General features: G+C 34.6%; 1 protein-coding gene across 7 annotated transcripts in view; it reads right to left on the reverse strand.

Moving 5' to 3' along the window:
* Positions 1-26,638, reverse strand: part of hfp (Poly(U)-binding-splicing factor hfp) — an 84,622-nt gene that overhangs the window by 11,676 nt on the left and 46,308 nt on the right. For 3 of the 7 annotated variants that reach the window (XM_069821682.1, XM_069821678.1, XM_069821676.1), the window contains exons 6-11: positions 21,561-21,778; positions 18,540-18,666; positions 16,106-16,319; positions 12,172-12,283; positions 11,652-11,930; positions 10,056-10,177 (exon numbers count right to left, since the gene is read on the reverse strand). In XM_069821682.1, coding sequence (XP_069677783.1) covers positions 10,056-10,177; positions 11,652-11,930; positions 12,172-12,283; positions 16,106-16,319; positions 18,540-18,666; positions 21,561-21,778 — 1,072 coding nt within the window. Of the gene's footprint in view, positions 1-10,055; positions 10,178-11,651; positions 11,931-12,171; positions 12,284-16,105; positions 16,320-18,539; positions 18,668-21,560; positions 21,779-26,638 lie in introns of all 7 variants that reach the window. The other 4 variants (XM_069821681.1, XM_069821680.1, XM_069821677.1 and 1 more) reach the window with 3 other exon arrangements.

Consider the following 26,638-nt stretch of genomic DNA (forward strand, 5'->3'; position numbering starts at 1 on the left):
TGCAACCCCTAATTTTGCTCGAGTTGAGTACGTTCATTTCATTCAGTGTAACTCAGCGTTATCATAAATTGCTATTATAATTTCTCCTTGGAACTGTTGTTTGAAACTTAACAGTTCACTGAAATAGTTCCATAAAAAGAAACTAGAACACAGAATAAATATTACTTAAACAGAAAATATACAGAGTGATTCACTTGCTCCTTACTTTTAAGTTTTATGTAACCTTGTATTTTATAGCATGCCCACAAAATTGTGGTACACATTTCTATATTTCAACGGAAGGTTAGATGTGAAATGTCTGTATCTTTAGGATAGACAATTCCTTGATTGAAAATAGGTAACTCTACATTTTATTTGGTTACCAAGAAATGTTATCACCAACTGAAAGCAGGACCATTTTATACTGAATACATGTTAGAACTGATCTCATTTTGCAGCACGTTTACACCACTGCTGATGTAGAATCGATGAGAAAATATTTGGAATATTATGGGGTTCCACATTAAATCAAGAGTAACATTCTTAGTGTTAAGATCTGGACTCGAAAACCATTATTACTCAGTTACATGCCATTATCACCTGATCTAGTATGACAGGTACACTACTCCATTTTGCATTTAAGACATGATTGCAAGTATTGTGTTTGCGGAATTGACAGTGAATGTACAAGATTGCATTAACTTCGTATAAATAAAGTGCAGATGACTCACCTGATATACAGTAAATAATATAGATTCAAATGAAGTAAGAAAAATAGGTGACTTTTAGAAACACAACACATTCAAATACTACTTATAACAGTATCCAGTAATTCCCGCAAAACACTTCAGAGGTCTTCATGGGTTGTAGATGATCAAGTCTGCGACATACTTGTGCCACTATTTTTTTCTTTGTTGTATAGTGTACCTTTACATCTTTTTTTTCTATACTAGTAGACTTATCAACAAATCACGTATGTTCATAGATATTGTTCAGTTCTCATTTGTTCTCAATTAATGGAAATAAGTGTACTGTAGACATAATACTTTAACACAGATGTCTCCTTTTGACTTTCGACATTTTATTAAATATATCACAATACAACAAGTGCAGATATGTGAGGAATTTATACACAAATGAAACACAGATTTCTAGCATGACAGCATACAGGAAATTGGAGAGCTTAGCACAGTGACAGCTAAATCAGTTACAGTGACTAATTTAAAAAAAAAAAAAAAAAAAAAAAAACTCTTTCATAAGGTTAACATTTACTAACTCGATTTTGAACACTTATGTTAAGTCATCTTTCGTCTGTCAGCACTCTCTTGTTTGCTAAATAAAACAATTTGCTTTTCCATTACATATTTTTATCTTGATTATCATTTCTTTCTTTGTACAGACCAAGAAACAAGATTCGGGCCACCTGAATTTTCCAAGTTGCAGTTGTAATGCTGACTAAGGACTGAAGTGCAGAGTATGTTATAACTGGAACTTGGAAAATTCAGGTGGCCCAAATTTTGTTCCTGGGTCTTTACACTGCACAAAAATGAGGACGGACTTCATGAAGCACATAAATACATGGTTCTGGAAGAATAAAATATGAGCAGGAAATGAAACTCTGCCTAATGCTAGCTATACCCTCCAATTTCTGGGTTAAGTTCAGGAATGGTCTCCCATTTTAGGAGACATAACAGCAAATGAGATGCTCAGTGCAAAACTTGTATCTGAGTGCTTACTAGGGGAACGAGGGGAGGGAAGACTAGTTTATGTAACATTAAGATTCCAAAAAGAAATGTGTTAATTACACAAATACGAACATCACAGCATGTATACATACACTAAAATAATGTCTTACGAATACAAGTAGAATTTGTAATAAAAACATACAAGATATATACAAAGAGAAGAAGAATTATTAATTATGAAAAGGAACTGAATTACATAGGACGAGGCTAATTTACAAAGGTAGTGATTAATCTTCGGTTTCATATTATCCGCAATTTTGAAGATTTACGGTCTTACTAATAAAAACTCTATATACAGACGTTTAACTGTCTTATACTTATACAATGAGAGCTCGTTTATAAGTCGTGTATAAATTCCTTACTAATAATCACTACATACGTCGCGTATAACAATACAACTGTTACACAGCTAAGTCCTAGTTTCGTCATTACTTCGTTACGAAAGATAACAGAATATCTGAGGTTCTCTATTGCATCCGGTAGAGCGCTCTAGTGTGGCATGTTAAGTATCGATAGTACAACTGGCTCTAATCGATTACCATACTATATTTTGGTCAAAGAGTACAAGCTACAGTAATATTATTCTAATTATTCTGTGCTCTTTGGTTTGTTCTTCTTTGGTTACTAGGCAACCATCATCATGAAATGACAGTCGATACGAATAGCTGTTAGAGGGGCGGCCATTTTTTCTCTATATACAACGCTTAAACAAGGGGTTTCGTGTATATAACTACTGCAAAGCAATTCCTATTGTATAGTTACAGGCTGTTTATACGTCCATCGCTTATGCATGATTTATTAGTAAAGTTTTCTGTCTCAACTCTGCATAAGTCTAGTATAAAAACTATACACGGTTTATTAGTAAGACTGTTATAATATTAATGCATAAAAAGATTCAACTGTGATATAGGCTCTATCAATGACCAGACTAATCTTGGAATGTAGGCTTTCACGGCCAGCGTTATTAGGATTGATGTTGTCCGGACTAAAGGGCCGTGGAGCTGTTGCTACCATACGCTTTGTATGCTACTCCGACAGACATCATCAGTGGTGTGGCACACAGGAATGCAAAGATCTCCTTAATGTGCTGGATGGATCGTGGCTCACCATTGTCGCCGTGGTTCATCCAGACCTTAAATACCGTAATGCGACCACTTACAGTCCCAGTTGTTCCCGACACGCTAAGGAGATCTTTACACTCCAATGTGTCACACCACTGATGATGTCTGCAGGAGTAGCAGACAAAACATATGGTAGCAACAGCTCCAACAGACCATAACCCTTTAGCCCAAACAACATCGATCCTAATGATCAGTCTCTTTATGTTAGTTCATGCACAGTGAATTTTCAAAATATTTTCATTCAAACAATCTGCTGAAGAAATGATATTGACTTTTTTTTTCTCAGTATGGTCTATCAGAAATATGACAAACTTAAAACAAAACCTGCCACTGACTTGCACTCCTGAGTTTATTGCTATGTTACAAAATCAAAATGACGTACAGAGCTAATATAAAATTTTGCATAAAAATCAGTAAGGCACAAATATTGATGCAACAACCTTAGGACAAATATTTATCCCATGCTGGTTTGCTTATTTCAAGACTACTAACAAAATGCGAAAGATAATTCAAGACTTAAAATCGGGACAACAAACGAAGATTTAATCAGAACAGTGAGTGAATGGGCGCAAACTGAATGTTATGTAAGTCTGAAAATATGAAAGATGATTTCAGTATGAATAAGAAATCATATGCAATATTTTACACCAAGATTTAGATAAAAGGAAGATTTGTGCACAGTTTGTTCTTCAGTTTCACAAATTAAATGACTTGATCATAATGAATACACCGATATCACTAAAATGGTTCAATCTGAAATGAAGTGCCAAAGAGCATAGAATTAAAGCTCAAAAACTCACCAAAGTGAAGAAACTGTGTTTACATAGAGAAAAAAAAAAAAGGAAGGAAAGTGCTCATTTGCTTGTACAATAGTAAAGGTCTCGTCCATCAAAACTTTATTCTACCTAGAATGACTGTCACTGGGAAGTATTATTTTAAGAGTTTTAGAATGATTTCAGGAGCAAATTGTTCATGTAAGGCCCAAGTATTGCAAACCAGGCACCCTGTTTTTGCTCCATAACAATGTGTCAGCTCACAGGGCAGCAACCGTACAAGAGTTTCTAACATGAGAACAAATGTCTGCATTTGGCGTCCAGCAACTATTTTTACTCGTGAGTTTAAAGTTGCCGCAGGAAGGAAAATGATGTTTCAATTATGAAATTATGTAACTGTACACAAACCTGAGTCACTAATATATAACATACAGAACCTGAAAATGATATGAAGACTGCTGTTCCAGTATTTACTATTGTCAAGCAAGCATGCTTACAATCTCAAAGAGACTGAAAATTTTATCAGACTAATAACTATAGTAAATTCAACAACATGCATTATTTACATTCTACTTGTATGACCTTGACATATCCTGTGATCAATTCTAGGAATAGTTTTCTTGGGTGCCACATTATTTAATGGTGTTACAGCCCAAAAAGTGAAGCCCATTTCTGTCTGGCACAATTCTCTAGTACAATTTTCCCTTAATCATCTTAAAATGTAAATTGAGACACAGTGAACTCATTTAAATCAGGGCATTGAAAAAATTCGAAATATCGATAATTGGAATTAACAAGTTTTTTCATAGAAAATTCATATAAAAAAAGGCAATTATACACTTGCATACAGTAATGGCATAATGAATGTGCAGTGTACTGTAACAACTGCTGATATGTCTTATCCATATGCACACAAAACTTAGGCTACCAACAGAAGAAGACACTTTTCTTTGCTAAACTTGTGTATGCTCCACACTTCGACATCATTATTTTAGAAATTACGCTCACACCTCGATTGTCAACCTTAAACTGTTTTTGACTAATAGTTAATTTTATATGCTATGTTTGCGCTACTAGCCAGTGTTGAGAGTAACTGTTGGTTGCAAGACAGCAACAAAATAGCTTCTCTGTAATATGGAACAGTTACAGAATGATGCAATATTATGTTGGCATAGAGCAATATACATACATAACCTCTGCGTGGCTTTTACCAATTGTTAAAAATAAAATAATATCTAGAGAAATCAAAATCAAGATTTACAAAACCCTCATAAGACCCATTATAACATATGGTACAGAAACATGGGTTCTGAATAAAAATACATGCAAACAACTAGCAGTATTTGAGAGGAAAATCTTAAGAAGGATATTCGGAGCAATTGAAACAGTGGATGGATGGAGAGCCAGATATAATAATGAGATATACGAACTGTACAAGGAATCGGATTTGGAGGCGCACATAAGATGTCAAAGACTGAGATGGTTGGGACACGTCACAAGGATGGAAACAACAAGGAAAGTGAAGATTGTCTTCAATAACAACCCAGATGGAACCAGATTAAGAGGAAGACCGAGAACAAGATGGTGGAACTGTGTACGAGTGGATGTGAATAGATTAAGAATAAGGAATTGGAGGGAGTTGGCGATGGATAGAGAAGGATGGAAGAGAGCCATAGAGGAGGTTAAGGCCCACCTGGGCTATAATACCAAATAAGAAGAAGAAGAAGAAGAACCTCTGCGTGGCTGAATGGTCAGACCTTCAGACTGTCACACAGGCGGCCCGGGTTCGATTCCCGGTCAGGTCTGGGATTTTTTCATTGAAAAATTCCATAGTGACACTTGGGGCGGACAAGGTCGCAGTTGGAGTTTTTCCTGGGGTTCTCCTGTTTTTCCCCAAATTAGCCATTTACATAATTTTGCCACCATTTCTCATTTCATTATCATTCCGTAGCATTCCCGAATGCTGGCCGGTGATGCATGGAAGGAGTTGGCCTAGGGATGAGTGAGGTTGCCTGCTTGAAACCTGGACCAGAGAACCTTAGTGTGGTTGGCAAGTGTGGATTTGGGAAAACAGAGGGCTAGCGCAATAGATTTGAACAAGGTCACAGTGCTGGGCCATAGTGCCCCCCCCCCCTCCGTTAAATTCAATTCAACATACGTACATAAGGACACTTCATTTAATGATGAATGCAGAAATTTTATTACATGGTAACATTATATTTTTAAGTTTAATTATATTTTTCCTACTTCTAAAAGTAAACACCACTTAAAGTCAAGCAACAGTGTAACTTGCAACTCCACTACTATCATACTGTGTGACTCAGAAGTCAGTTGACGAAATGGGAAACATTACTAATTGTAAAACTGAAATAATTATTGTACAAAGTAACAATGACGTGTTCCCTCCAAGCTGTCCATAATCTGAGTGACCTTTTTCATTTGTACTGTTAGGTTGGCAGTACATATTCCCCCTTTGTACTGCTAAAATTCTCCTGAATTAGTTTCGTGGAATATGTAAAATGAATGCAGTACATAAACTGAAGTAGACCATGGTACAGTAAACAGCACTGCTACAGTTAGTGTTTTGTTTAGTTTATTGTTTGAAGCTATTCAGTTATAATTTTGAGTTGAGTACGAGTTGAAGAAAACATTGTTTTCAGTTGCGATATTAATATTCATTCAAAGTTGAAGAGATCATATTGATTCCTGAACAGCAAGTGAGGCTAGTACTACTGCTCTTTGTGGGGACAAATCACAAGACAACAAGAGAAGTTGCAGGCGAGTTTCATCGTCATCATCCTGACATTCCAAAACCATCATACCAAAATGTAGCCAAATTATTACAAAAACTTAAAAAAACTTTCAGTGTACTCGACAAGAAACGAATTGGTCGTCCCAAATCTGCTACTGATGGACAGCACTCAATAGACGTGATTGCAAAGATGACGGCCAACCCTAAAAGGTCAGTGCACTATGTGGCTTGAGAAAGTGGTATCAGTAGAGAATTTGCTCACAGAATATTGAAATCTACAAGTTTTCACCCCTACAAATTCCAGCATTTACACACAATGCAAGAAGAGGATCCACTCAAGAGGCGAACATACTGCAACTGGATCACACAGCATTTGTGTACTGATAGATCCTTCCTTCAGCATGTTCTATTCAGTGACGAATGCTTATTCTTTCTGGATGGGCATGCTCATACACAAAATTCACGATACTGGTCCAAAGAAAACCCAAGATGGATGCATGACGCTAACAAACCTGGTGCTCAAAAGTTATGGTGTGGTGTGGATACTAGGTGATATGGTTGTGGTACCATATTTCTTTGATGGAAATGTAAACCAACATACACAAATGGAGAATTGCTGGACAGCTGTAATGGAGTTCCTATATGATTTGCCACTGAACAAACGTATAAGAATGAGGTTTCAACAAGATGGGGCCACAGCATATTATGGTCCAACAGTTCGCCAAAAACTAAACAGATGTTCCATGTGCACTGGGTTGGACAAGGTGGACCTCAGTCATGGTCTCCACAGTCACCAGATCTCATACCCTTTGATTTCTTTCTATGGGGATTTGTGAAACAGTACATTTTTCAGACAGAGTCTACATCTATAGATAACTTGAAACAAAGGATCACCCATGTTATCCAGCACATCCCACCTGCAACACTTAAGTGTGACAGAAGAGTAACAGGATCAAGTGAGGCACTGTCTTGAAGTTAATGGAGTACATTTCGAACATTTGCAGTAGTAATCGTATACTGTATACAATTGTATTTTCAATTAGAGTAATGTTTCCCATTTGTCAACTGACTTCTGTGTCACATGCAGGGTTGCTAGGTTCTCTCGTAAGGAATCCAGGACAGGTGATGATACTGCATACCTTAGCGTGACTACAAATTTTAATTAATGAAATTTGTAATACAACTGATTTTATTCATTTCAAAAATATTTAAGCTAATTATTATATAGGGCCTAAACTTTTAATTTTGTTACATTTTTGCTAGATTACGGAATTTGCTTTGAATTGGAAAAATAATGTCACATTACAGCCTGATATATATAGCAAAAATGCAATAATAAATCAATTTCCAAGAGAACAAAGAATAGAAATACTGCATAATAGATACTATAGTATTGTTTTTATTTAAATACAACCCGCAAGGAGGTGCTAAACGGCACTGACGACAACACTGAACATAGGTTGGATAGGGTCTTGAAAAAATGAATAAGGAATTTTAAAAGCAATTTTATATAAATGAGCAAAAAATTACATTTTTACAATATTTTTGAAATTTCAGAACAAATACAACTCAATCCAGGACACGCCATTAAAATCCAGGGGCATCTGGCAACCCTGGCCACATGCTATAAGCTAAATAATATTTTCTGAGATGCTAACCACAGTTCATTTTCATAGACATGCTAAGATAAAGTGGAATTGAAGCATATATGCGTAAACATTGTAATATGCATAAGATACGTTATAGGGAAATCATGCAGTTAATAAAAAACATCTTAAAATAAAGATGTTTTAGAAAATAATAAAAGTGAATCAGTCTGAGGGATTGTAATGTGAAAGAAAGAGTTGTTCAGTATGATGTTTGAAACCAAAACCTAACTGCATGAGTAACATGACTACCCAAACACAGCACCGAATGATGCCACACAAAGATAAATGAACTATTATGCAACCAAATTAAGCTTCACAAACATACGTAATGGAAAAACAAAGAAATCCGATTGTTATTTCATGTAAATTTGAATATTCATTTTTCATTTCTATCCACAATTTTTATAATGGAAGGATAATATTAAAATGGATTTGAGGGAGGTGGGATATGATGACAGAGACTGGATTAATCTTGTACAGGATTGGGACCGATAGCGGCTTATGTGAGAGCGGCAATGAACCTGCGGATAATGATATGTAAGGGGAATGCACTGATAATGTAGTTCACATTCCTTCTGGTCACAGAGTAAACTCATTACAGTACTTTCAATTTTCCCCTATCTCACACATAAGAGGGAATCGTTGATCAGGTTGCACTCTGAATCAGCTCTTTTGAAACCCCTGTTTAATGCTTTCTAAACTGGTGACAAAATAAATAAAGTTATCATCTCCGCCACTGTCATAATAGATATTGCACACCTTAGTTCTGGTTTCGCGAAAATTGAAAGCCATTTGTAATTAATTAAGCATCCAGAATTTTGAATTACTCTTTAAAAGTATTTTCCAGTCCTTTGTATGATAATTCAAGAAGTTGAATGGCTTATTTGAGGCAATTTTTATGGCCAATCATGAACAGTGATATATTCCCTTTCCCAAATGTTGAAACATTTTTAAGTCTGAAGAATTCCCGATCATTCAAAAATAAGTGACTTGGTCACTAACATTTGCTACACAGATGTAATTTATTTAGATTTTAGAATTTAGGTTTCGAGATGATCTGAAGCTGCGCTTTTCTACACAATAACCAAAATTATTCTCCTAAGATTATATTCCACTATAAAAATATTTAATCTCGAAAAATGCTTAGAAAAATAAAATGACAAATTCCAGGAGAATATCTCGCGGCCCAGTACAATTATTGATGCCAGGGCCCAGTACCGGACTGCAGCCCAGCGGTTGAGAAACAATGCCATATACGACTACTCTGATGCTGTTCTGAAATTCTTTATGTCCAAATGCAGAACCTAATCCTTGCACTTAAATCTGTGGGCAATAATTTGTGAACCACTCAAATGTAGTATATGGCTCGAAATGTGAAAGTTTCGTTGCTCCCTGTACTGAAGTGCATGAGATGCTAACTACCTGAGGTAATGTCCTAAATTATTTTTTAGGGCTTATTTGCTATCTTGCCTGAATATCAGCTAAATTTTTTTCTGTCAATGCACTTCTTACTTTTTTTTCGTCTAACACGGAACTGTTATTATATCACTTTCAAATTAGTGCAAGAACATATGACATGGTTAGTACAGGAGATTCTGGATGTATGCAACAGAACTTACGAATGTTCTTCTTAACACTATTTACAATTTTTATTCTCTAAAAAAGTTTTCACCAAAAAAATTCTCTACTCAATACTGCACTGGACCATTGTGTTAGAATGACTGGACTGTCATACACTGCTTCCTCGAAAGGCTGACTCAGCTGATAGAGGAGATGATGCAAGTGCTAAAAGCTTATTTCATCAATGTTTGCTATAACCATTCTCAAATTATGAATGGATCTATTTGTACAATACATACACATTAAAAAAAAAAAAGTAAGCCAAACAATCACAATAAAAAACAAAGCCGGGCAAACATCTATACATATATATATAGATAATATGCTTCAGACCTCAACTATTTAAACAAAACTTATGAATGATCTCAAGCAATAGTCATGACAGCACAAATAAAAGGTCCCAAACCTTAACTTACCTGAGCCTGTTCTTGCGCTCTTCTAAGTGCATCCTGAGGATTGTTCACCTGTGTGGCCATTGACTGACCTACCACAGTAGGAGTTAGAACAACAGGGGGAGGAATTACAGTAACTGGTTGACCTGAAATATGGAAGAGTATTTGTTCATATATTTAGCATCAAATAATTACCACAGGTTGAGAGGAACGATACTGAAATCATAATGAACAGAAGTATACAGTGTGACTATCTATTTTACTGAATGGGAAGACATTTGACAACGTAATTTTCAAGGGCATTCCATTTTGTGTTCAATTCGATATACAAGTTTTTGTGGTGCAAAGTTTATATAATGTTTTCAGCATAATAAAATATTATAGGTATTTCTCCTCTACTACTGCCATCCATAAGTAGTAGTATTTTTTATTTTCTTCATTCAAGATATCTTCACTAGTTTTTGAAAACCACGGATTCGTAAAATATGGGTTTCCAACTGATAAAAACAAAAAAATTTAGACTTGCAAAAATTTCTCTACATAACAGTTAAGTGCTGATAGAAAACTGTTAAGTATCGTTAAAATATACAAAGATCCTTAAGATTCCCTTGATGAATGATACATGAAAATCGTGTGATGATTCTAGAAGTTGAGCAACATTGTTTTCTTAATTTCAAATAAAGACTCATAAATTTCTTACATTATTCAAGGATAATTGTACGCAGAGAAATTAAATACAAACAAAACCTAACCAACAGATTAGGAGAAATCAGTGTACACACATGGCATTACTAATTTTTTTTTTATTCTGACGTCAGAGATGCTGAACACACATATTTTCATGAAAACCTCAAAATCAATTTTTTGCAACATTATAACTCCTCCTCTAATGAGAAAGTAAAAGGGAGGACGATGATGATAAAGACATCAGAAATAGCACTTTTGAAGAATTACATTAGTTTCTGAACTTACTCATACACTAAGTCTAGCAACTTTATCTTACTACTACTAAATTTAAGAGACATGATGAGGACCGATAAGCTAATACATTGAATTAGGGATGAGCAGGGTCCGTCTATGCTTATCTACTTAACAAATATTAAATATTAAAATACTTGTCACATTTTATTAGCTTGAATGTTTTCGGCTTGAATAAGCCACCTTTTGAACATTTTCGACTTGAATAAGCCATCTTCAGAAGATGGCCTATTCAAGCTGAAAACGTTCAAGCTAATAAAATGTGACAAGTATTTTAATATTTAATATTTGTTAAGTAGATAAGCATAGACGGACCCTGCTCATCCCTAATTTAACTACTACTATTAAGCAAAATAAAATTACAGTTAAAGACTTTTCAAAAACTACGCATAAGTACAGTGGTATTCCAAGTATGATGTGGCTTGTTATTAAGGTAGCCTATTGTATTCTTCTTCTTCTCGAGGTAAGGACAATTTAAGTTCTTGTGTGGAATAATTTAACATTCGAAGTGAAATTGCGGGTATTTATTAAAATTGAATTATTTTTACAAATGAAGGAAAAAGCTGTTAGAATGATTCATGACTAATTAAGATAATAAATTATTATATTTGGAATTATCTGAAGATGACACGTAATATTTACCTCCTATTGTTGTGGTAACTGGAGAACTCATGGCTGGTGCACGGAATTGTGGAATTGCCAGACCAGGAGGAGGAATGATAGCAGTGCCTGGCATCGAAGATGGCAGAAGACCAGAATGTCCATGTGTTGTTGACATTCCCATGGGAGCTACTGTTTGCAAGCCAGGCATAGCCTGCATCGATTGCAAAGGCATTGTAGGCATCACTGTCGGAAGTGCTGGGATGCTGGGAAGTAGTGGAACTGACGGTGATGCAACAGCAGTTCCTAATTTTGATAAACCTAGAGAACAGAACAATAAGGAATACGCCATTAATTACAAAAAGTATATATTTTTCATGATTTTGTAGCAGTATTAAATTATTAATAACAAACACAGAACAATATCCATCCAAGATGAAATACATTTAGTTACTTTGGAAAATTTGTAAATAAAAATATCAGAGCAACTGAGATACATGAAATTTTATTTTCAGTACACACATCTGACAAACCTTTAGATAACTTATTTTATAAAATTTACCTAGAGCAACAGCATTGCTTGCTACTGCATCCATTGCCTGAATTTTTGCAGTAGCAGCAGCAGCTGCTACAGCTGCAGCAGTAGGCATCATGCTGGACGCACTTGCTGGCCCCTGTAAGAATAATTCACTTTTCAATAAAAAACCAAAATAGGTTTTTTAGTTCTCCAGTTAATGGGATTCACGGTTAAAACGAATTTACAATTGCAAGTGGTTGTAATACTGACATTACCAATGACGCCTATATTCATCTAACTGGTGGTATAGTTTAGGTTACATAAAGTATTTTACATAGGTAGCATACTGTAGCTCGAATAATTTCGAAGGAAAAATTGTTCTGGGGCCGGGTATCGAACCCGGGACCTTTGGTTAAACGGACAAATGCTCTACCAACTGAGCTACCCAGGAACTGTACCAGACACCGATCCAATTTTTCCCTCTATATCCACGGACCTCAAAGTGGGCTGACAACCATCGAGCAACGAACAAAGAGTGCACACAAACTCTGTGTGACTTAAATTGTGGTTTTCTGTTAACGAACAGCGACGTGTATTATGCAAATCGAGCTTTCAGGTATAACTCCCTGTAAATCTGATTTGAATGATTTCGAAGGAAAAATTGTTCCAGGGCCGGGTATCGAACCCGGGACCTTTGGTTAAACGTACCAATGCTCTACCAACTGAGCTACCCAGGAACTCTACCAGATACCAATCCAATTTTTTCCTCTATATCCACGGACTTCAAAGTGGGCTGACAACCGTTGAGCAACCAACATACTTTAGCTTACTTAGATATGATTACATTTTGTTTTCATATGTCAGCAATACTGGGAAATATAACATTAATTATCACTAATCATGGCTCAATGCAATACATGAAATAGAGTGGGATTACTGGTTCTGTCCAGCGAACATCACTTCACTCATACATTTATACACTGCTATATTGCAAGTCTCATTAACTGGAGTTTTACAAGTAATGAAACGAATAAAATACCTTAAAAACTGCATAATGCTATGAATCAACAGAATGAAACAAAAAGATCGGCATTGTTTTTGTGTTAGAGAGTAAAGTGACACAACACCATCTTAAGACAATTATATGCACATTCCTGAAGCAACAAAAGAACAGAACAGTATGCGAGAACACAAACATGAAATGAAGCTCACACTTGCAACTGCAGAAAGTATGATGTTTAAGCCTCGAACATACAGTGACTATAGTGTCCATGCTTCAAAATAACAATACAGGAACTAACCACAATACAATTATGATTCAGTGTGAGAAAGAGCTAATCTAAGGCGTAAGGAGAAATGTCAACTTTCGTTAAAATACTTCACTCATTTTCAAATATAGGAATATTCAAGTGACGAACAATTAAAAAAAAAGTTTTTTCTTTTTTCTTTTTTTACTGTCCTACATACAAAATTTTCTTGCAGAAGTATTAAATAGACTAGCTCAATCTCTCACTGATTCATTTAGAGAAATTAATAATGTGTACTACTGAGCAGATAGAAAAACACATCTTCAATTTCTTGTATCTGCTACTGGAGCAAACAAATTTTAAGAATTAATGTAACAACTTAATTGTATTCACTTTATTGAGGATGTGAAATATTAATGAAATCCATACCAAGATATAAGATTTGAAAAGTAGATTTCCATTTGGGTTGATTACCTAGTTGGGTTTTTTCCGAGGTACAGTCAACTCTGGATATAGTGAACATTCGGCTATAGTGAACCTAAATCATTGGTCCCAGCCCGCAAACATTATAAAGTACATTAATATTTCCATTTATAGTGAACCCTCACTTCGGTTATAGTGAACCTAAAACTAGAACTTCTCCAAGAAAATGTAATTTTAAAATGACCAAAATGGTAATTTAGGAAATCCTTCCTACTATAAACTTCCAAGAATATGTTCAGAACAAAATCTCAAATCATCTACTCATTATGTGCATTGAGAGACAAAGAATTTGTTCAGTTTCCTGGACAGCTTGAGACATGTTAAAGAGAATAGTGTACGCAGTGAGGGAGAAAGGAAGGATTAGTTCTGACTTCTTTAAAAGAGGTTATTTGAAGAATATGAAGAGAAAGTGTTTTCTTTTGTAAAAGGGAGTAGAGTGATGACCAAAGGGTAAATACAAGAAGGATTATAGTATAATGGTCCTCAACCCTCTCTCCCGCATCTTTGTAAAAGTGAACCTGGGGAAATTCCGGGGCTGAGTGCACAGTAGGCATACTTCTAGTGGGAAGAGATGCGAAATCGGTCAGTGCCTACTACCTACAAGGTCAGATTAGATTAAAGTTTCGAACTGTGAACATCTGAATGTCGAAGCATAAAGTGTTTAAGTTGGAAGATAAAGTGAACATTATTACTGATATTGAATGTGGTCTGTCCCAAGTGGACATTAATATTGTATGTACAGCAACGTCAATAGTATAAAAACACTCGCATCGATTTTAGTGAACCTCGGATATAGTGAACGAAATATGCTAATCTGCAAAGGTTCACTATAACCGAAGTTGACTGTATTCCCCAACCCTAAGGCGAATAGTCGGCCTCATCTCATTAAATATCAACTCACTATCACCAATTCCATCGTCATTAAATAACCAAGTTCGACGCTAAATAACCTCGTAGTTGATGCAGCATAGTTAAATAACCAAGTAAAAAAAGGTAGATTTCAAAATAACTGAAGATCATTCATTGCAGATTACTATGTATGTACCAAAGTTCAAGTTTTGTCTTCGTAATAGAGTTTCGAAAGTTAAAAATGTTCAAGTCAACAAATCACATTTTTAGACCTGATACTGGTTCAGCACAAGTGAGGAAAAAGTAGGTCAGCAGAGGCAAGAGCATGTTGATTGTACCCTTTTTAGACAAAGGGTACAATCAACATAACTTATTGTGCAGCTGGCCATCCACGCCATACAGAGATCTGACTGCATGAGTACTGTTCCACAACTGACCCAATATACCTTGAAGTGAACATATTCTGACAATGGACACATTGAAACCACTGATGTCAAGGTGAGCCTAAATATAAGCTCTGTACTGTATACTATTCTATATTAGAGTATTTCTGCCCACCTTGCTAGCATTTATGGTAAACGCTAATATCAGCTGATGTTCTATGCATTTGTCATTTTCCCATAATGGTATCTAATAAGGTGACATGTTAATCCAATTGATTTAAGGTGAAGCTTTAGGGTAGACGAAATGACACTATAGGTAGTGTTGCTAACTGAAGTGTACAGCAAATGTCAAAAACTGTAGTTCAAAATTAGCTAGATTCCTTATTATCAATGGAGAAAGTATTATTTTTGTTGCTAGAGGATGCTGAAAGTCACTAAATTGCCAACCTCAAATACTATTTGTCGACATTCTTCATTATTTAATTGACTTAAATCAAATATAGAATTCGCTACATCTTGTTTCTAAATGTTCCTTCTGTCAACATTATAATCATATCCTCCAATAAATCATCTTCAATGCCTAAAATGCTGCGATCTGAAGCAATTCTTCCATTTTTTGTTGTTGTCTTTACCATATTCAATCACTCATAACTGGGCAAAAACTCTCTCATACTTAAGACTGTTATTGTAGTTGCTGTATTCTGTCACATGGCATTAGAGTATACTGTATCAAAACACAATGTTACAAAAAACTCTCTATTCTTCAGCATAACTTTCGCTAAAAGTGTCTCCGAATTAATAATTCGTGCAGTGCTTCCAATTAAACATGTTATAAACAGCACAAAAGAATGAATATTCCCAGAAAAGGCAGCAGTGTAAGATAATGCAAGCAATATGAGTAACAAGCACACAACACACATTTAAAATTAAACTGGAACTAACCTTTCTTCACCTCAATGATATTCCAATGACTGATCTACATAAATGTTCACATAAAGTAAAAAAAAATATAAGTACCTTGGGTTGCCTCACCTGCAGTGCATTGGGAGGGGTGATTGCCCTCCCCACTCTCAGGTATTGGCCTCCAAGATCAAATAGATTCATAGAGGCAATGGCTTCTAATGCAGCCTGCTGTGTTTCATATTCTATGAAGCCATAGCCTTTGTGTCTGCTTGGAGTGCTACCAGGTGCCAGTTTGCAGTATTTGATGGGGCCAAATGCTTCAAATACGCTATGTAAGAAAATAATGTAATATTAACAACAGTCCTGATCATAAGATAAATCATTTAGTTACAATAAGCAGTGCGATATTGTTGGGTGTTTGCACTATCACATATGTAGAGGTATCCAATGTTTTGGATCCAAATATCAGCTACATCATCAAGAATGGTTGGTAAAGGGGTAACCTATCTGTTTGATCCACTACCATGAGCAATTCTTCAGGACTGCATCGACTTTGGAGAAATGTAGATAATTGACCCAACAGACAGGTTACCTTTCACTGCATTCACCGACGATGGAACCAATACACATCTTTGTCTACAGTAATACAATTATGACTTGGTACAAGCATTCTGATATCGCACATCAAGTACAACACTGTGAAAGTCTCAAACATACTTAACAAGATTGAATTATTAGTAAAAGGTGTATTTATAGTGTCTAAATCTTTGGCTCCAATGATTTCTGACTTTAACGTAATTTTCCTCCTACTTCCCATTACAAACTTCAGTAAAACTGTTCACCATATTGTTTTACTGTATGTATAACAATAGTTTACAATAAATTGCAATTACAACCACGACAATTTAAAACCTAGAAATGAAAGTAAATACGAGAGTTGTACTGAAAGTCAAGTTCACCTTTTGAATTTGCAGAAATAGTGAAGCTGAATAGGACATTGACGACATTTGTTAATGTACCACTGATAATTATGTTGAAGACTCATGCCCGTGTGCACCATTCTCGATTAAAATTTGACCATGGTTAAGTCGGCACTTGACCATCTTCAACGCCAGTTTGCGCAGTATCAATCTCGATCGAAGTTAAACAAGCGAGTTGATGATCAAATTTGATCACGGGTGTGGGACCGATTATCTTGAATTGAACATGGTCAAGTCGAGAAAACCAACATGGCGGCAAGATCTGATGTACTTGATGGAATTGAAGATGAAATGATGTTTCTTGAACATGCAAATCACTGCGGAAATAACAGAATTGGTGTTATTGTAGAAAGAGTAAGTTTGTAGAAGAATAATAAAAATGTTTTTTTTTCTTAAAATAGACTAATGTTTTATATATGTTTCTGCTTTGGAAGATCGGGACTTTACTTAAGGACAAAATATTATTTAGGCCTAAATGTCCAATTTTGTTAACATAATAATAAGGTAGTTATTCTATGCTGGTAATAATATAGTAAAACTAAATGACCATTTTGTAGAAAGTGAGATTATCACTTATTAGCTATAAATTTGCCGTTTGAAACTATTAGGATCTATATGACGTTTTGGACAATTAGGCTATTTACACTTGAATTAAGAGAAATTACACGGATACCTTCCTTTTCCTCTTACTACAAAATTCCAACCTTGTGAACACAAAATAAATGGATACATTTCAGAACAAGGATACTTTCCTTTCCCTCTTACTCCATAATTCCAACCTTGTACACACAAAATAAATTGGCACTAAAAACTTCCTTTTCGTATGCATGATGATGCATATTCGACATACACAGACTAATTGCTTTTTTTTATTATTTTAAAATAATTGTTAGCGAGGTATCCGTATACTGAAATTTTCTCAATTATTATCAATAATATGAAATAACCACTGTATAAATTACGTTACAAATTATGTGGAATTATGTAAACACGTATAACTCATGTTGAATTGTGAGGTTAAATCCAACCAGGTAGCCTGCTTTTCGCTTAGAGAACTTCCGTCAGTACTTTTATTCTCTAATATGGATGCAGAATTGCTGACGAATTCTAAAAGAATTCCCACTTCGAACTGTGAGAAGTTCGGTGCTCTTTTCTTTTTTTCTTCCACAATTATTGAAACTTGTTATTTGAAACAGTCCGACAAACAAAAACAAAGCGATAATTGTCAGAGTGCATTCATTCGCTGTTTTATATGCGGTGACCTAGCGCTCAGATGATTCTTCTCAAGCGAGCGTGCACCGCATCTGTAACTTGATCATTGTCAAGAATTGATCATGTTTACGTGAATGCTGATAAACGGGCTAGATGATCGAGAATGGTGCACATGGCCATCAGTGTTCAAAGATTGGTGTGGCAGTTTAAGCTGCTTTGGCCAGTGTCAAAAGCTTCAATGTAAGACAATGAAAAGTGACTTGATAACCTTGACCATGGAGAATCTCAATGGGAAAAAAAAAAAAAAAAAAAAAAAAAAAAAAAAAAAAAAAGCTATTACATTATATCGAAAATACCTTTTGATGTCTTCTTCGGTAAGGTCTGGATGTATTGATGCCACATATATCCGATTGTAATGCTTCGCTTCTTCAGTAATCTCATCAATTACAGATTGCGCCTGGGGCATGTTGCTGGGTCGTCCCACCTGCAGTAGGACACCGACAATTAAACTGTTAAGACAGGGGTCGGTTTGCCTCCGAGATCTCATCACGGAGACTACCGATTTTAAATAGCAAGACACTTAAATTTATACAGTATGGGCTGAGTTAACTCAAATGGTACATCATTCATTGCCACAGGCACCGCACTTCCACAGCGAAAGCAGACACTCCTCGTAAAGACCCCGACACAATCGCAGCGAAACCTGTGAGTAGAAAAAGCTGAAAAGAAATGTTTTACTAAGGCAGTAAACAATTCAACAAATGAACGTAAGACAATTAAAAATGATAAGACAATTCCACCATATATAATTTATAGAGAGAAAATGACTCCTATACAGCCAAATCACTAACCGCAAAAATGAACTCCAAGATTCATTTCATTATTGAATTAAACCTTGTGAAGGGGATTATTTATGTGCACTTTGCTTGGCTTATTAATATACTTGAGCGATCATTAAATTTTACCCCAAAACATGTCTATAATTGGATTAAATGAACATTACAAAATTTCAGTGTAATTTTTCAATTTTAGACTCACAAGTGTGAATATATATTTTTGACGAAAACTCTGCAAGGATATGCGTCAAACTGTATCAAGTTTTCCACATACAAAATTACAACATTTGGAATATGATACCAATCTGTATCAAAAATAAAACCGTATTCTCACGAATTTTGCAAACATCACATGAAGAGGAGGGAAAAAATACTAATCATATTTAGAATTAATTTTCAAACCAATGATTGCTATTTCGCAATGAATATGAGTAAGTTTTCTAGCATTCATCTGAATGTACAAAGAACAAATGAAAAATAAAACTTATACACAACAAATAAATTTGTAAAGTATAATTCCAGAGAATAAGCTGTATTGCAGTGATTTCAATAAAGTAATGTGACTTGTTTTGGGGTAACACTACAACATGATATTGTCCATATTGACAGTGTATATGCTCTTCTGTGCACACACAATCATGAATGCAGTGACAACTTCTATTGTCTGGCCAAATATTTTGCTCCTGAAGTTAACAAGACTTGGATATCTGTAGCTATGAGTGGTGGAAATTACCGTGTGGGTGCTCTTCTCTCATACTCACGGCTATCCCTCGCAGTTGGTGCTTGTCAGCCCCATGTGCCCCGGCTTCCCCAACGAATATCATCACGAGTCTCACAGCCCCTGCTTCTTTCTGCTCACGGCACGATATTCTAAGGTACGAGACTTTGCGAAAGAAGGAATGTATTTGGGGCCAACTTAATCATGTTGAACGATACAAAATCAACAGTGATGCACTAAATTAAAAGTGTTTTAGTTTCAAGTAGAGAAACTATAGTGATACAATTGCATTTCCTGTTTGCAAAATGCAACAAACTGTTGCAGAGAATATGAAAAATTCATATTTTTTATTTTTACAAATAGATTACGAGAGTAATTTGTATTTAAAACATACACATGTAAAAATAAGAGGAATAGCCAAAACTATTTTCCATGTGAAAATTCAAAATGCAAAATCTGAAAAAATGCCATAAAATTGTTTTTTTTTAAACAGTAATCAGAAAATAAAATTGTCGTGACAGTAGCATTTTTGAATTTGATACAACGAAAAATTAAGATTTAGGTGCAATAATATACAATGCAACTGAGTTCCACTATATAGTTTACTCTCAAACAGGAGGCAACATGGAATTACACAAGTCATACAAGGAATCTACAACAACAACCATTTCAAATAATTTAAAATTCACACAAAAAATTACATTGTCCTCTCCCTCCCCAAAATTTATTTTTCACAAAGAGAAAAGATAAGAGATTTTAAGAGTTGCAAGGTAAGTCTCATTATACCAACACCCACAAACAAGAATGATTTTTTTTGGGAGCAGGGAAAACAAAAGACGTTACAAAAATATGTCAAATATAAAGTAAAAAAACTTTGTTTCCAAAGTAATGTAGTCCTAGAAAAGTTACAGATACGTGAAACATGAAAAATTTATCAGTTACTAGATGGCTTAAGAAAATAACATAAAACAGATTCTGCTATAGTAATTCAGTAAAATCCCTGCCAAATGTTTCAATGTTTCATTTCAGCTGAAACAGTGAAACGTGAAAATGTCAAACTTCCAGCCATAATAAATTATCTCCATAAGTGAGACACCTTTCTAAAGTTACGGTAACATCAAATTGCATTATAATATTAATGCTCATAACATGAACGAAAAAATAAAACAGGTTTGAAAATTGAAATTAAACATCTGTATACAACAATTTTAACAGAGAACAAAAATTACTTTTTGAACACAAGTACTAAAATAAAATAACTTTTGCAATTTCATAAGCAAATAAAATGACAAAGCAAGCAATTTCTTGTCTGTGGGGTAGTTTTACCGATTTAAACAGTTAACTTGATATAAAATATTCCATGTTGTATCCCCTACTGTGAATTGTGTTGTGTGTATTGTTACAGAATGCAGCAGATCCTCCATTCTCCATTGCAGCACCATGGATATAACATGTTTACATTATAGCACTAAAAATTCTGGTCAAGCTGTTATGTTATATATGCTCAACACAGAATTAAGATCAGTTTCCTTTCTAACATTTTGTGGAATATGTGATTTACTTATATTAATTCGTCTATGTAAAGCACAATATTTCACGTATCATGTATAGTGCATCGTATACAACTACAGCATACATGTGTCTTTTTTTTTTTTAAATCTCAAATGTCTTTTCTTTAAATAAACAATATTAAAAGAAATCTGCAGTATTTTGAACACAGAAAACTTCTGTGTAAGATTAATCATACGTGTTCACATACATCCAATGGCAGAAACCTGGAGAACCGAAGTTCAGCTGTTAACAACAGCGCGAATAAGGAACTTCTACCTTGATGTTTCTTCCCCCGATCATCACTCCATTCATCTGCTCTAGTGAGAGCTGGGCTGCCTCTGGGATCTCATACTCTACGAAGGCAAATCCTTTATGTTTCTGCATTACTGGGTCCCAAGACATGTTGATGGACTTAATGGGCCCAAATGGCAGAAATGCTTGTCTTATTGTATCTTCCTTCAGCTCGAAACTTATACTCCCAACATAAACCCTGTCAAAGAGATCCACATGGAAAATGGAAAACCAATTCTTCACAATTTCAGTCTTAAAATTACATTGTTAGTACAGTATTACAGCAATAGCATGTAACCTCCCAAAATCCCAACTTTTCCATTAATCCCTCCTTCCATTTCAACGTTCATTTCAGATTAACAGGGACTGAAGTCATTATAACAACTGCTTTATACACTCCTAAAACTCTTTCCTCACTTTCTCCCGCAGAAAATTTCCTAAATGTTATGTACTGGAGATCACATCTTAATTACGTACATTTTTAAATTCATGTCCATTGACAATTATTGTCATGAAGATTTGATTCCCTCCTTCAAAATTATATTTATTTACAGGTTTATTACAGTAATAACAGTACAAAAGGGATTATTTTAGAACAGGCAATTTACGATATTTATTATGTAAGAACTTAAAAGTGTTTTGCTCATCTTCCACTAACAAATTAAAGAAGATGAGGACAAAATATTCTGAGTGACCCTTGTTAATTCTCTGTATTTGCAGTCAGATCTTATCAGCAAATAATCATAATGAATGGGAGTCAAAACCAGGTTCAACTTGGCGCTCAACCATCCAAATTCAACTCTGGTTGATCATCATCCTGCGAGGATGTATTGTATATTGCACGATTTCATCTAATCTTTATTTATTCAGCATCAACAACACTGCCTTACAATTACAAGACTGGCTTGCATTTTATGCTTCTCTTCCAGAAATCAGACTACTTCAGCCATTCAGGTCACTTCAACATTTTATTTTTCTTGGATTTTGAAGGTAATTCATTGGCATTATCAATCACACGTAAAGTTACAGAAACAAATACTGCTAAGCGTTAGGCAATATTAAGAAGCAGGATTAATTTGGCTGTTACAAAAGTTGACAACTAAATCAAAAAACTTCAGTACAAAATTTACAATCAGCAATGAATCTTGAAATTACCAAAGCAGCATAAATATTTGTATCAGTCCCCTGTACATATAATTTTGTCGATATAGTAACATTTAACATGATCTGCCAGGTAAATATTTATTTGATGGTATTAACACTTTAATTTTGACGTTAACATTGTAACAAAACCAAGTAACACATTACCTCACAACTAGTTAATGAAGTATGTGGTCACATGTATACTCTTAGTCCAATGCCACACTAAAAATTTTATTACTGTCTTAAGATTAAGCTTCTAAAGCAAAAACTAAATACGAAGAATGTACGACTCTTTATCAGAATAAATAAAATCATTGTAAGGGCAACTGCTGTTCATTACAAAAAGTTTAAACACATAAATATTCATATTTAACTTTGTAAAGTTCACAGATACACACAAATCTATCTCTGAAAGTATCCCTGCTAAGATTGTTAAGAAGTTGCTACCACTTATGAGACATTTTTGCACGAATATTAAAGATAACGAGGAGAAATACACTACCAGTACATGCAAATAAAATAAACAAGACAAAAGAAGGATTTTGTATTTCCTTTAAATTGAGTAATCTAAATTTTATATACGCCATTATACATTTTATACAGACTACGGAACAGTTTAATGAAAATATGTTCCAAATAAATTGTAATACAGATATCTGAACTCCACAAATACGGTATTCAATTTTCTGCTTCTTTCAAATTTACATACACCTAATGAAATAACACAATTTTTAATGGTTTACTTCAATTAGTTCCTAAAAAGTTTCAAAGATATGTAATACATTTTTGTCTGAAAAACACTGATCTAGGAAAAAAAATTGGGGCCAGGATATACTGTCTATGCATCTTATTCACTACTATTTCTTAATGTAGGAAGAATATAGAATTTCAAGAATATATTTAAATAGGCAATTTTACGCACTTAATTCATGTCATCCGAATATTTTATAACAAGAAAAAGTACTACATGGTTAAAATTTCTTAAATTTAACCAGGAAACAAAATTCATTCAATTATTCACGGACATGAGTGGAGATAATTAACAAGATCAGTAGCAGATGAAACATTTTATACCTATAAAAACTGTATTACTCATATGGAGGATATGTCATAAGTATGATTTTAAAACATTTTACTCAATGGAAATATTAACACGAGAATATGTAATCTTCAAAATACAGGCCATTAGAGTCTATGGTAGCGATGTCAAGCACAGGCATATTTGCCCTCTGACAAGGAGTCTTAGAGACCTTCTGATTACAGAATTGCATGCAGGCATACACTTAAAACAGAGTCTATGTCACTATTACACCTTGTTTGAAGGCTAGAAATGCCCGCACTTGACATGCCTGGCTTGGGGTTTTGAATTATCTCTTAGCAGTCCCTGCTCTTCCATGCAAAGGCTTTCACACATCCCGTTCCTGTATCAAGTTACCCAATATTTCGAAAATTTCACACGGAAGAAAATAGGCTACAGAGTGAAACATATGATTTGAGGTCAAGATCAAAACAGTAAGTCAGATATAGTAATAAACCTATTTAATGGATACTGCCTATGGTATTGGATTGTGTTTAACCTGTTGCAGTTGTACTCTAAATTAACTAAAGGCTAGCTGGACAGATATGGTGTCTGGCAGTTTTATTACACTTGCAAACATGTTTTGTGAACTCTTCCGCAACTTATCTGAGCAAATGGCAGAGAAATGACTGTGACTTAGGGCCAGTTCCATCAATCAGGATTAATTATTCTATTGTCGCAATTAACTTAATCTCAGTTCCTTGAAATGTATTGATTTAGGTTGCTACAGCAACTTACTATGTTGCCAAATTTACATAACACTAGATCAATTTGCATTATATATACTTGCTGGGTACTTTTGGACAGATCTGCATGAACTCACTTAAACTATCTGGAAAAAGACCGAGCATTATCAAAGCCAAGATTTGGAAAAAGCTCGTTGTTGCATCATAAAATCCAAAGCATTACTTCATCTTGAACTAGTTTCTTAGCAATGGTTCTAGTAATCTGGTCAGGATCGAACAATTCTGTGCGTCACAATGATGAAAACAGACCAATTTTTCATATAATAATTATTTCATAAATCTATTTTCCATAGCAATTAGCAATCTCAAGCGTCAATTCAAGGAGTATAGATCAACAATTTTATTTTATTACAGTATTTTTTTTTTTTTTGCAAAGGACCTTTATGAGCAAGAGTAATGCAAGAGTCCTTTATGAGAATTTTCCTATAGAAAACCCAGTGCATATTTCCCATATAAAACATCATCTAAGTATGATAGATTTACAATGCTAGTACGACCATTGTTTAAACACTTATATTACACTTCATTCGATCACATCTTTGCCCAAATCCTGTTTCCAAAAATACCGAAATAGGCGCACCGAAAGCCAAATGGCTAGAGCATTGGCTTTCTATGTTGGTAACCTGGATTCGAGACCTGGCAAGTTCAACTTGAAATTTGTGGTGGATAAAGACGGTGGTGCTTGGTGGTAGATTTTCGCGAGGTACTTCCATTTCCCCTACCAGCATTTCACAAAGATTAATATCAAGGCATCAGAATAACGAAGGTGTGAATAGTAGGAATTATTGATGGTGCACATAAGTTATTATAACGAACAGTGAACTGAATAACGAATTGGTTGTAGAAGTGAACTGGTATTAACAGTAAGGTATATGTGAACTAATGAATAAATAATGATTAGCAAAGACAAGACCAGAGAAGTATTAAACAGACGATGCACTGAGCAGCAAGATGGAGGTAGCTACTGGGATTAGGGTTGTTTTGTTAAAGTATACTGCAAAGAAGTGTTATTTGTAATGATTGTTAATGGTGGCACCGTACATCTGAAAATGTGAGGTCCACCATTACATGTAAGAAATGCTGTGACAATATATATATATATATATATATATATATATATATTGATAATAACGATAACAAAAAAAAAAACCGAAGTACACGTATTTCGAATTTTGTTACACCCATTTGCTCATTGAAACATTGCCAAGGTACCAATTATTAACCTATCACCATTAGACATGGTAATAATTACTTTCTTCGATCTACAAGTACAAAAAATATTACTTATGACACAAACTAATATGAGAATCAATAGAATGCAGAACTATTTCCATAAGATGAACACCCTTTCAATCAGTCTACATGTAGAAAATAAATCTAATTTCTAGATTATAATATTGTAGTAACAAAGTTATTGATGGATGACTGTCACAAGCAACTATTAAATGGACAATCACAATGACGAATTAGTTTAAACAATGAATCCATGCATGTGTGATTTCGTAAAAATCCTGCTTTAAGACAAATATGTGCGTGCATTATTGGAGGACTACATATACATGTTTTTATCACTAAGTTTTAGAAATCTGTAACAGAAATATTGAATTTACAGACAAAACTAGAATATAATTCACAGTGCACCAAAATCCTTTCAAAAATACACGAAAGTGACAGAAAATACTGGAAAGTAAAACTTATTTTCATGGAAGAAAATTTTCACTACTTATTTTCCAACTCAGATTACAAAGAGATTTCGAAACATATCTAAACAAATCTAATTAATGAAAAGTGAAATGCAAATTTTATAAATCTACTACAAAGTGTTGACATATAAAACAATACATTTGAAATATTTTCACAGAAACCTCTTATAAGTGCATGCACTAAGTTGTAAACTACTGGGAATGACGCAAATAAAAATCAAAACGAAGTAAACTTAAGAATTTATGCACTGCAATTACAGTAGAATTCCTAATATCGTCATTAATGTGTTCCACAAAACTGCAGCAGTTATCAAAATGATGGTAATTACCATATTATAGCAAAAATTCGTTAAAAATATGTATGAAACGCTAATGTCGTCAACTTTAGT

The sequence above is a fragment of the Periplaneta americana genome, chromosome 3 (assembly GCF_040183065.1).
Source record: "Periplaneta americana isolate PAMFEO1 chromosome 3, P.americana_PAMFEO1_priV1, whole genome shotgun sequence".
Classification (NCBI taxonomy): domain Eukaryota; kingdom Metazoa; phylum Arthropoda; class Insecta; order Blattodea; family Blattidae; genus Periplaneta; species Periplaneta americana.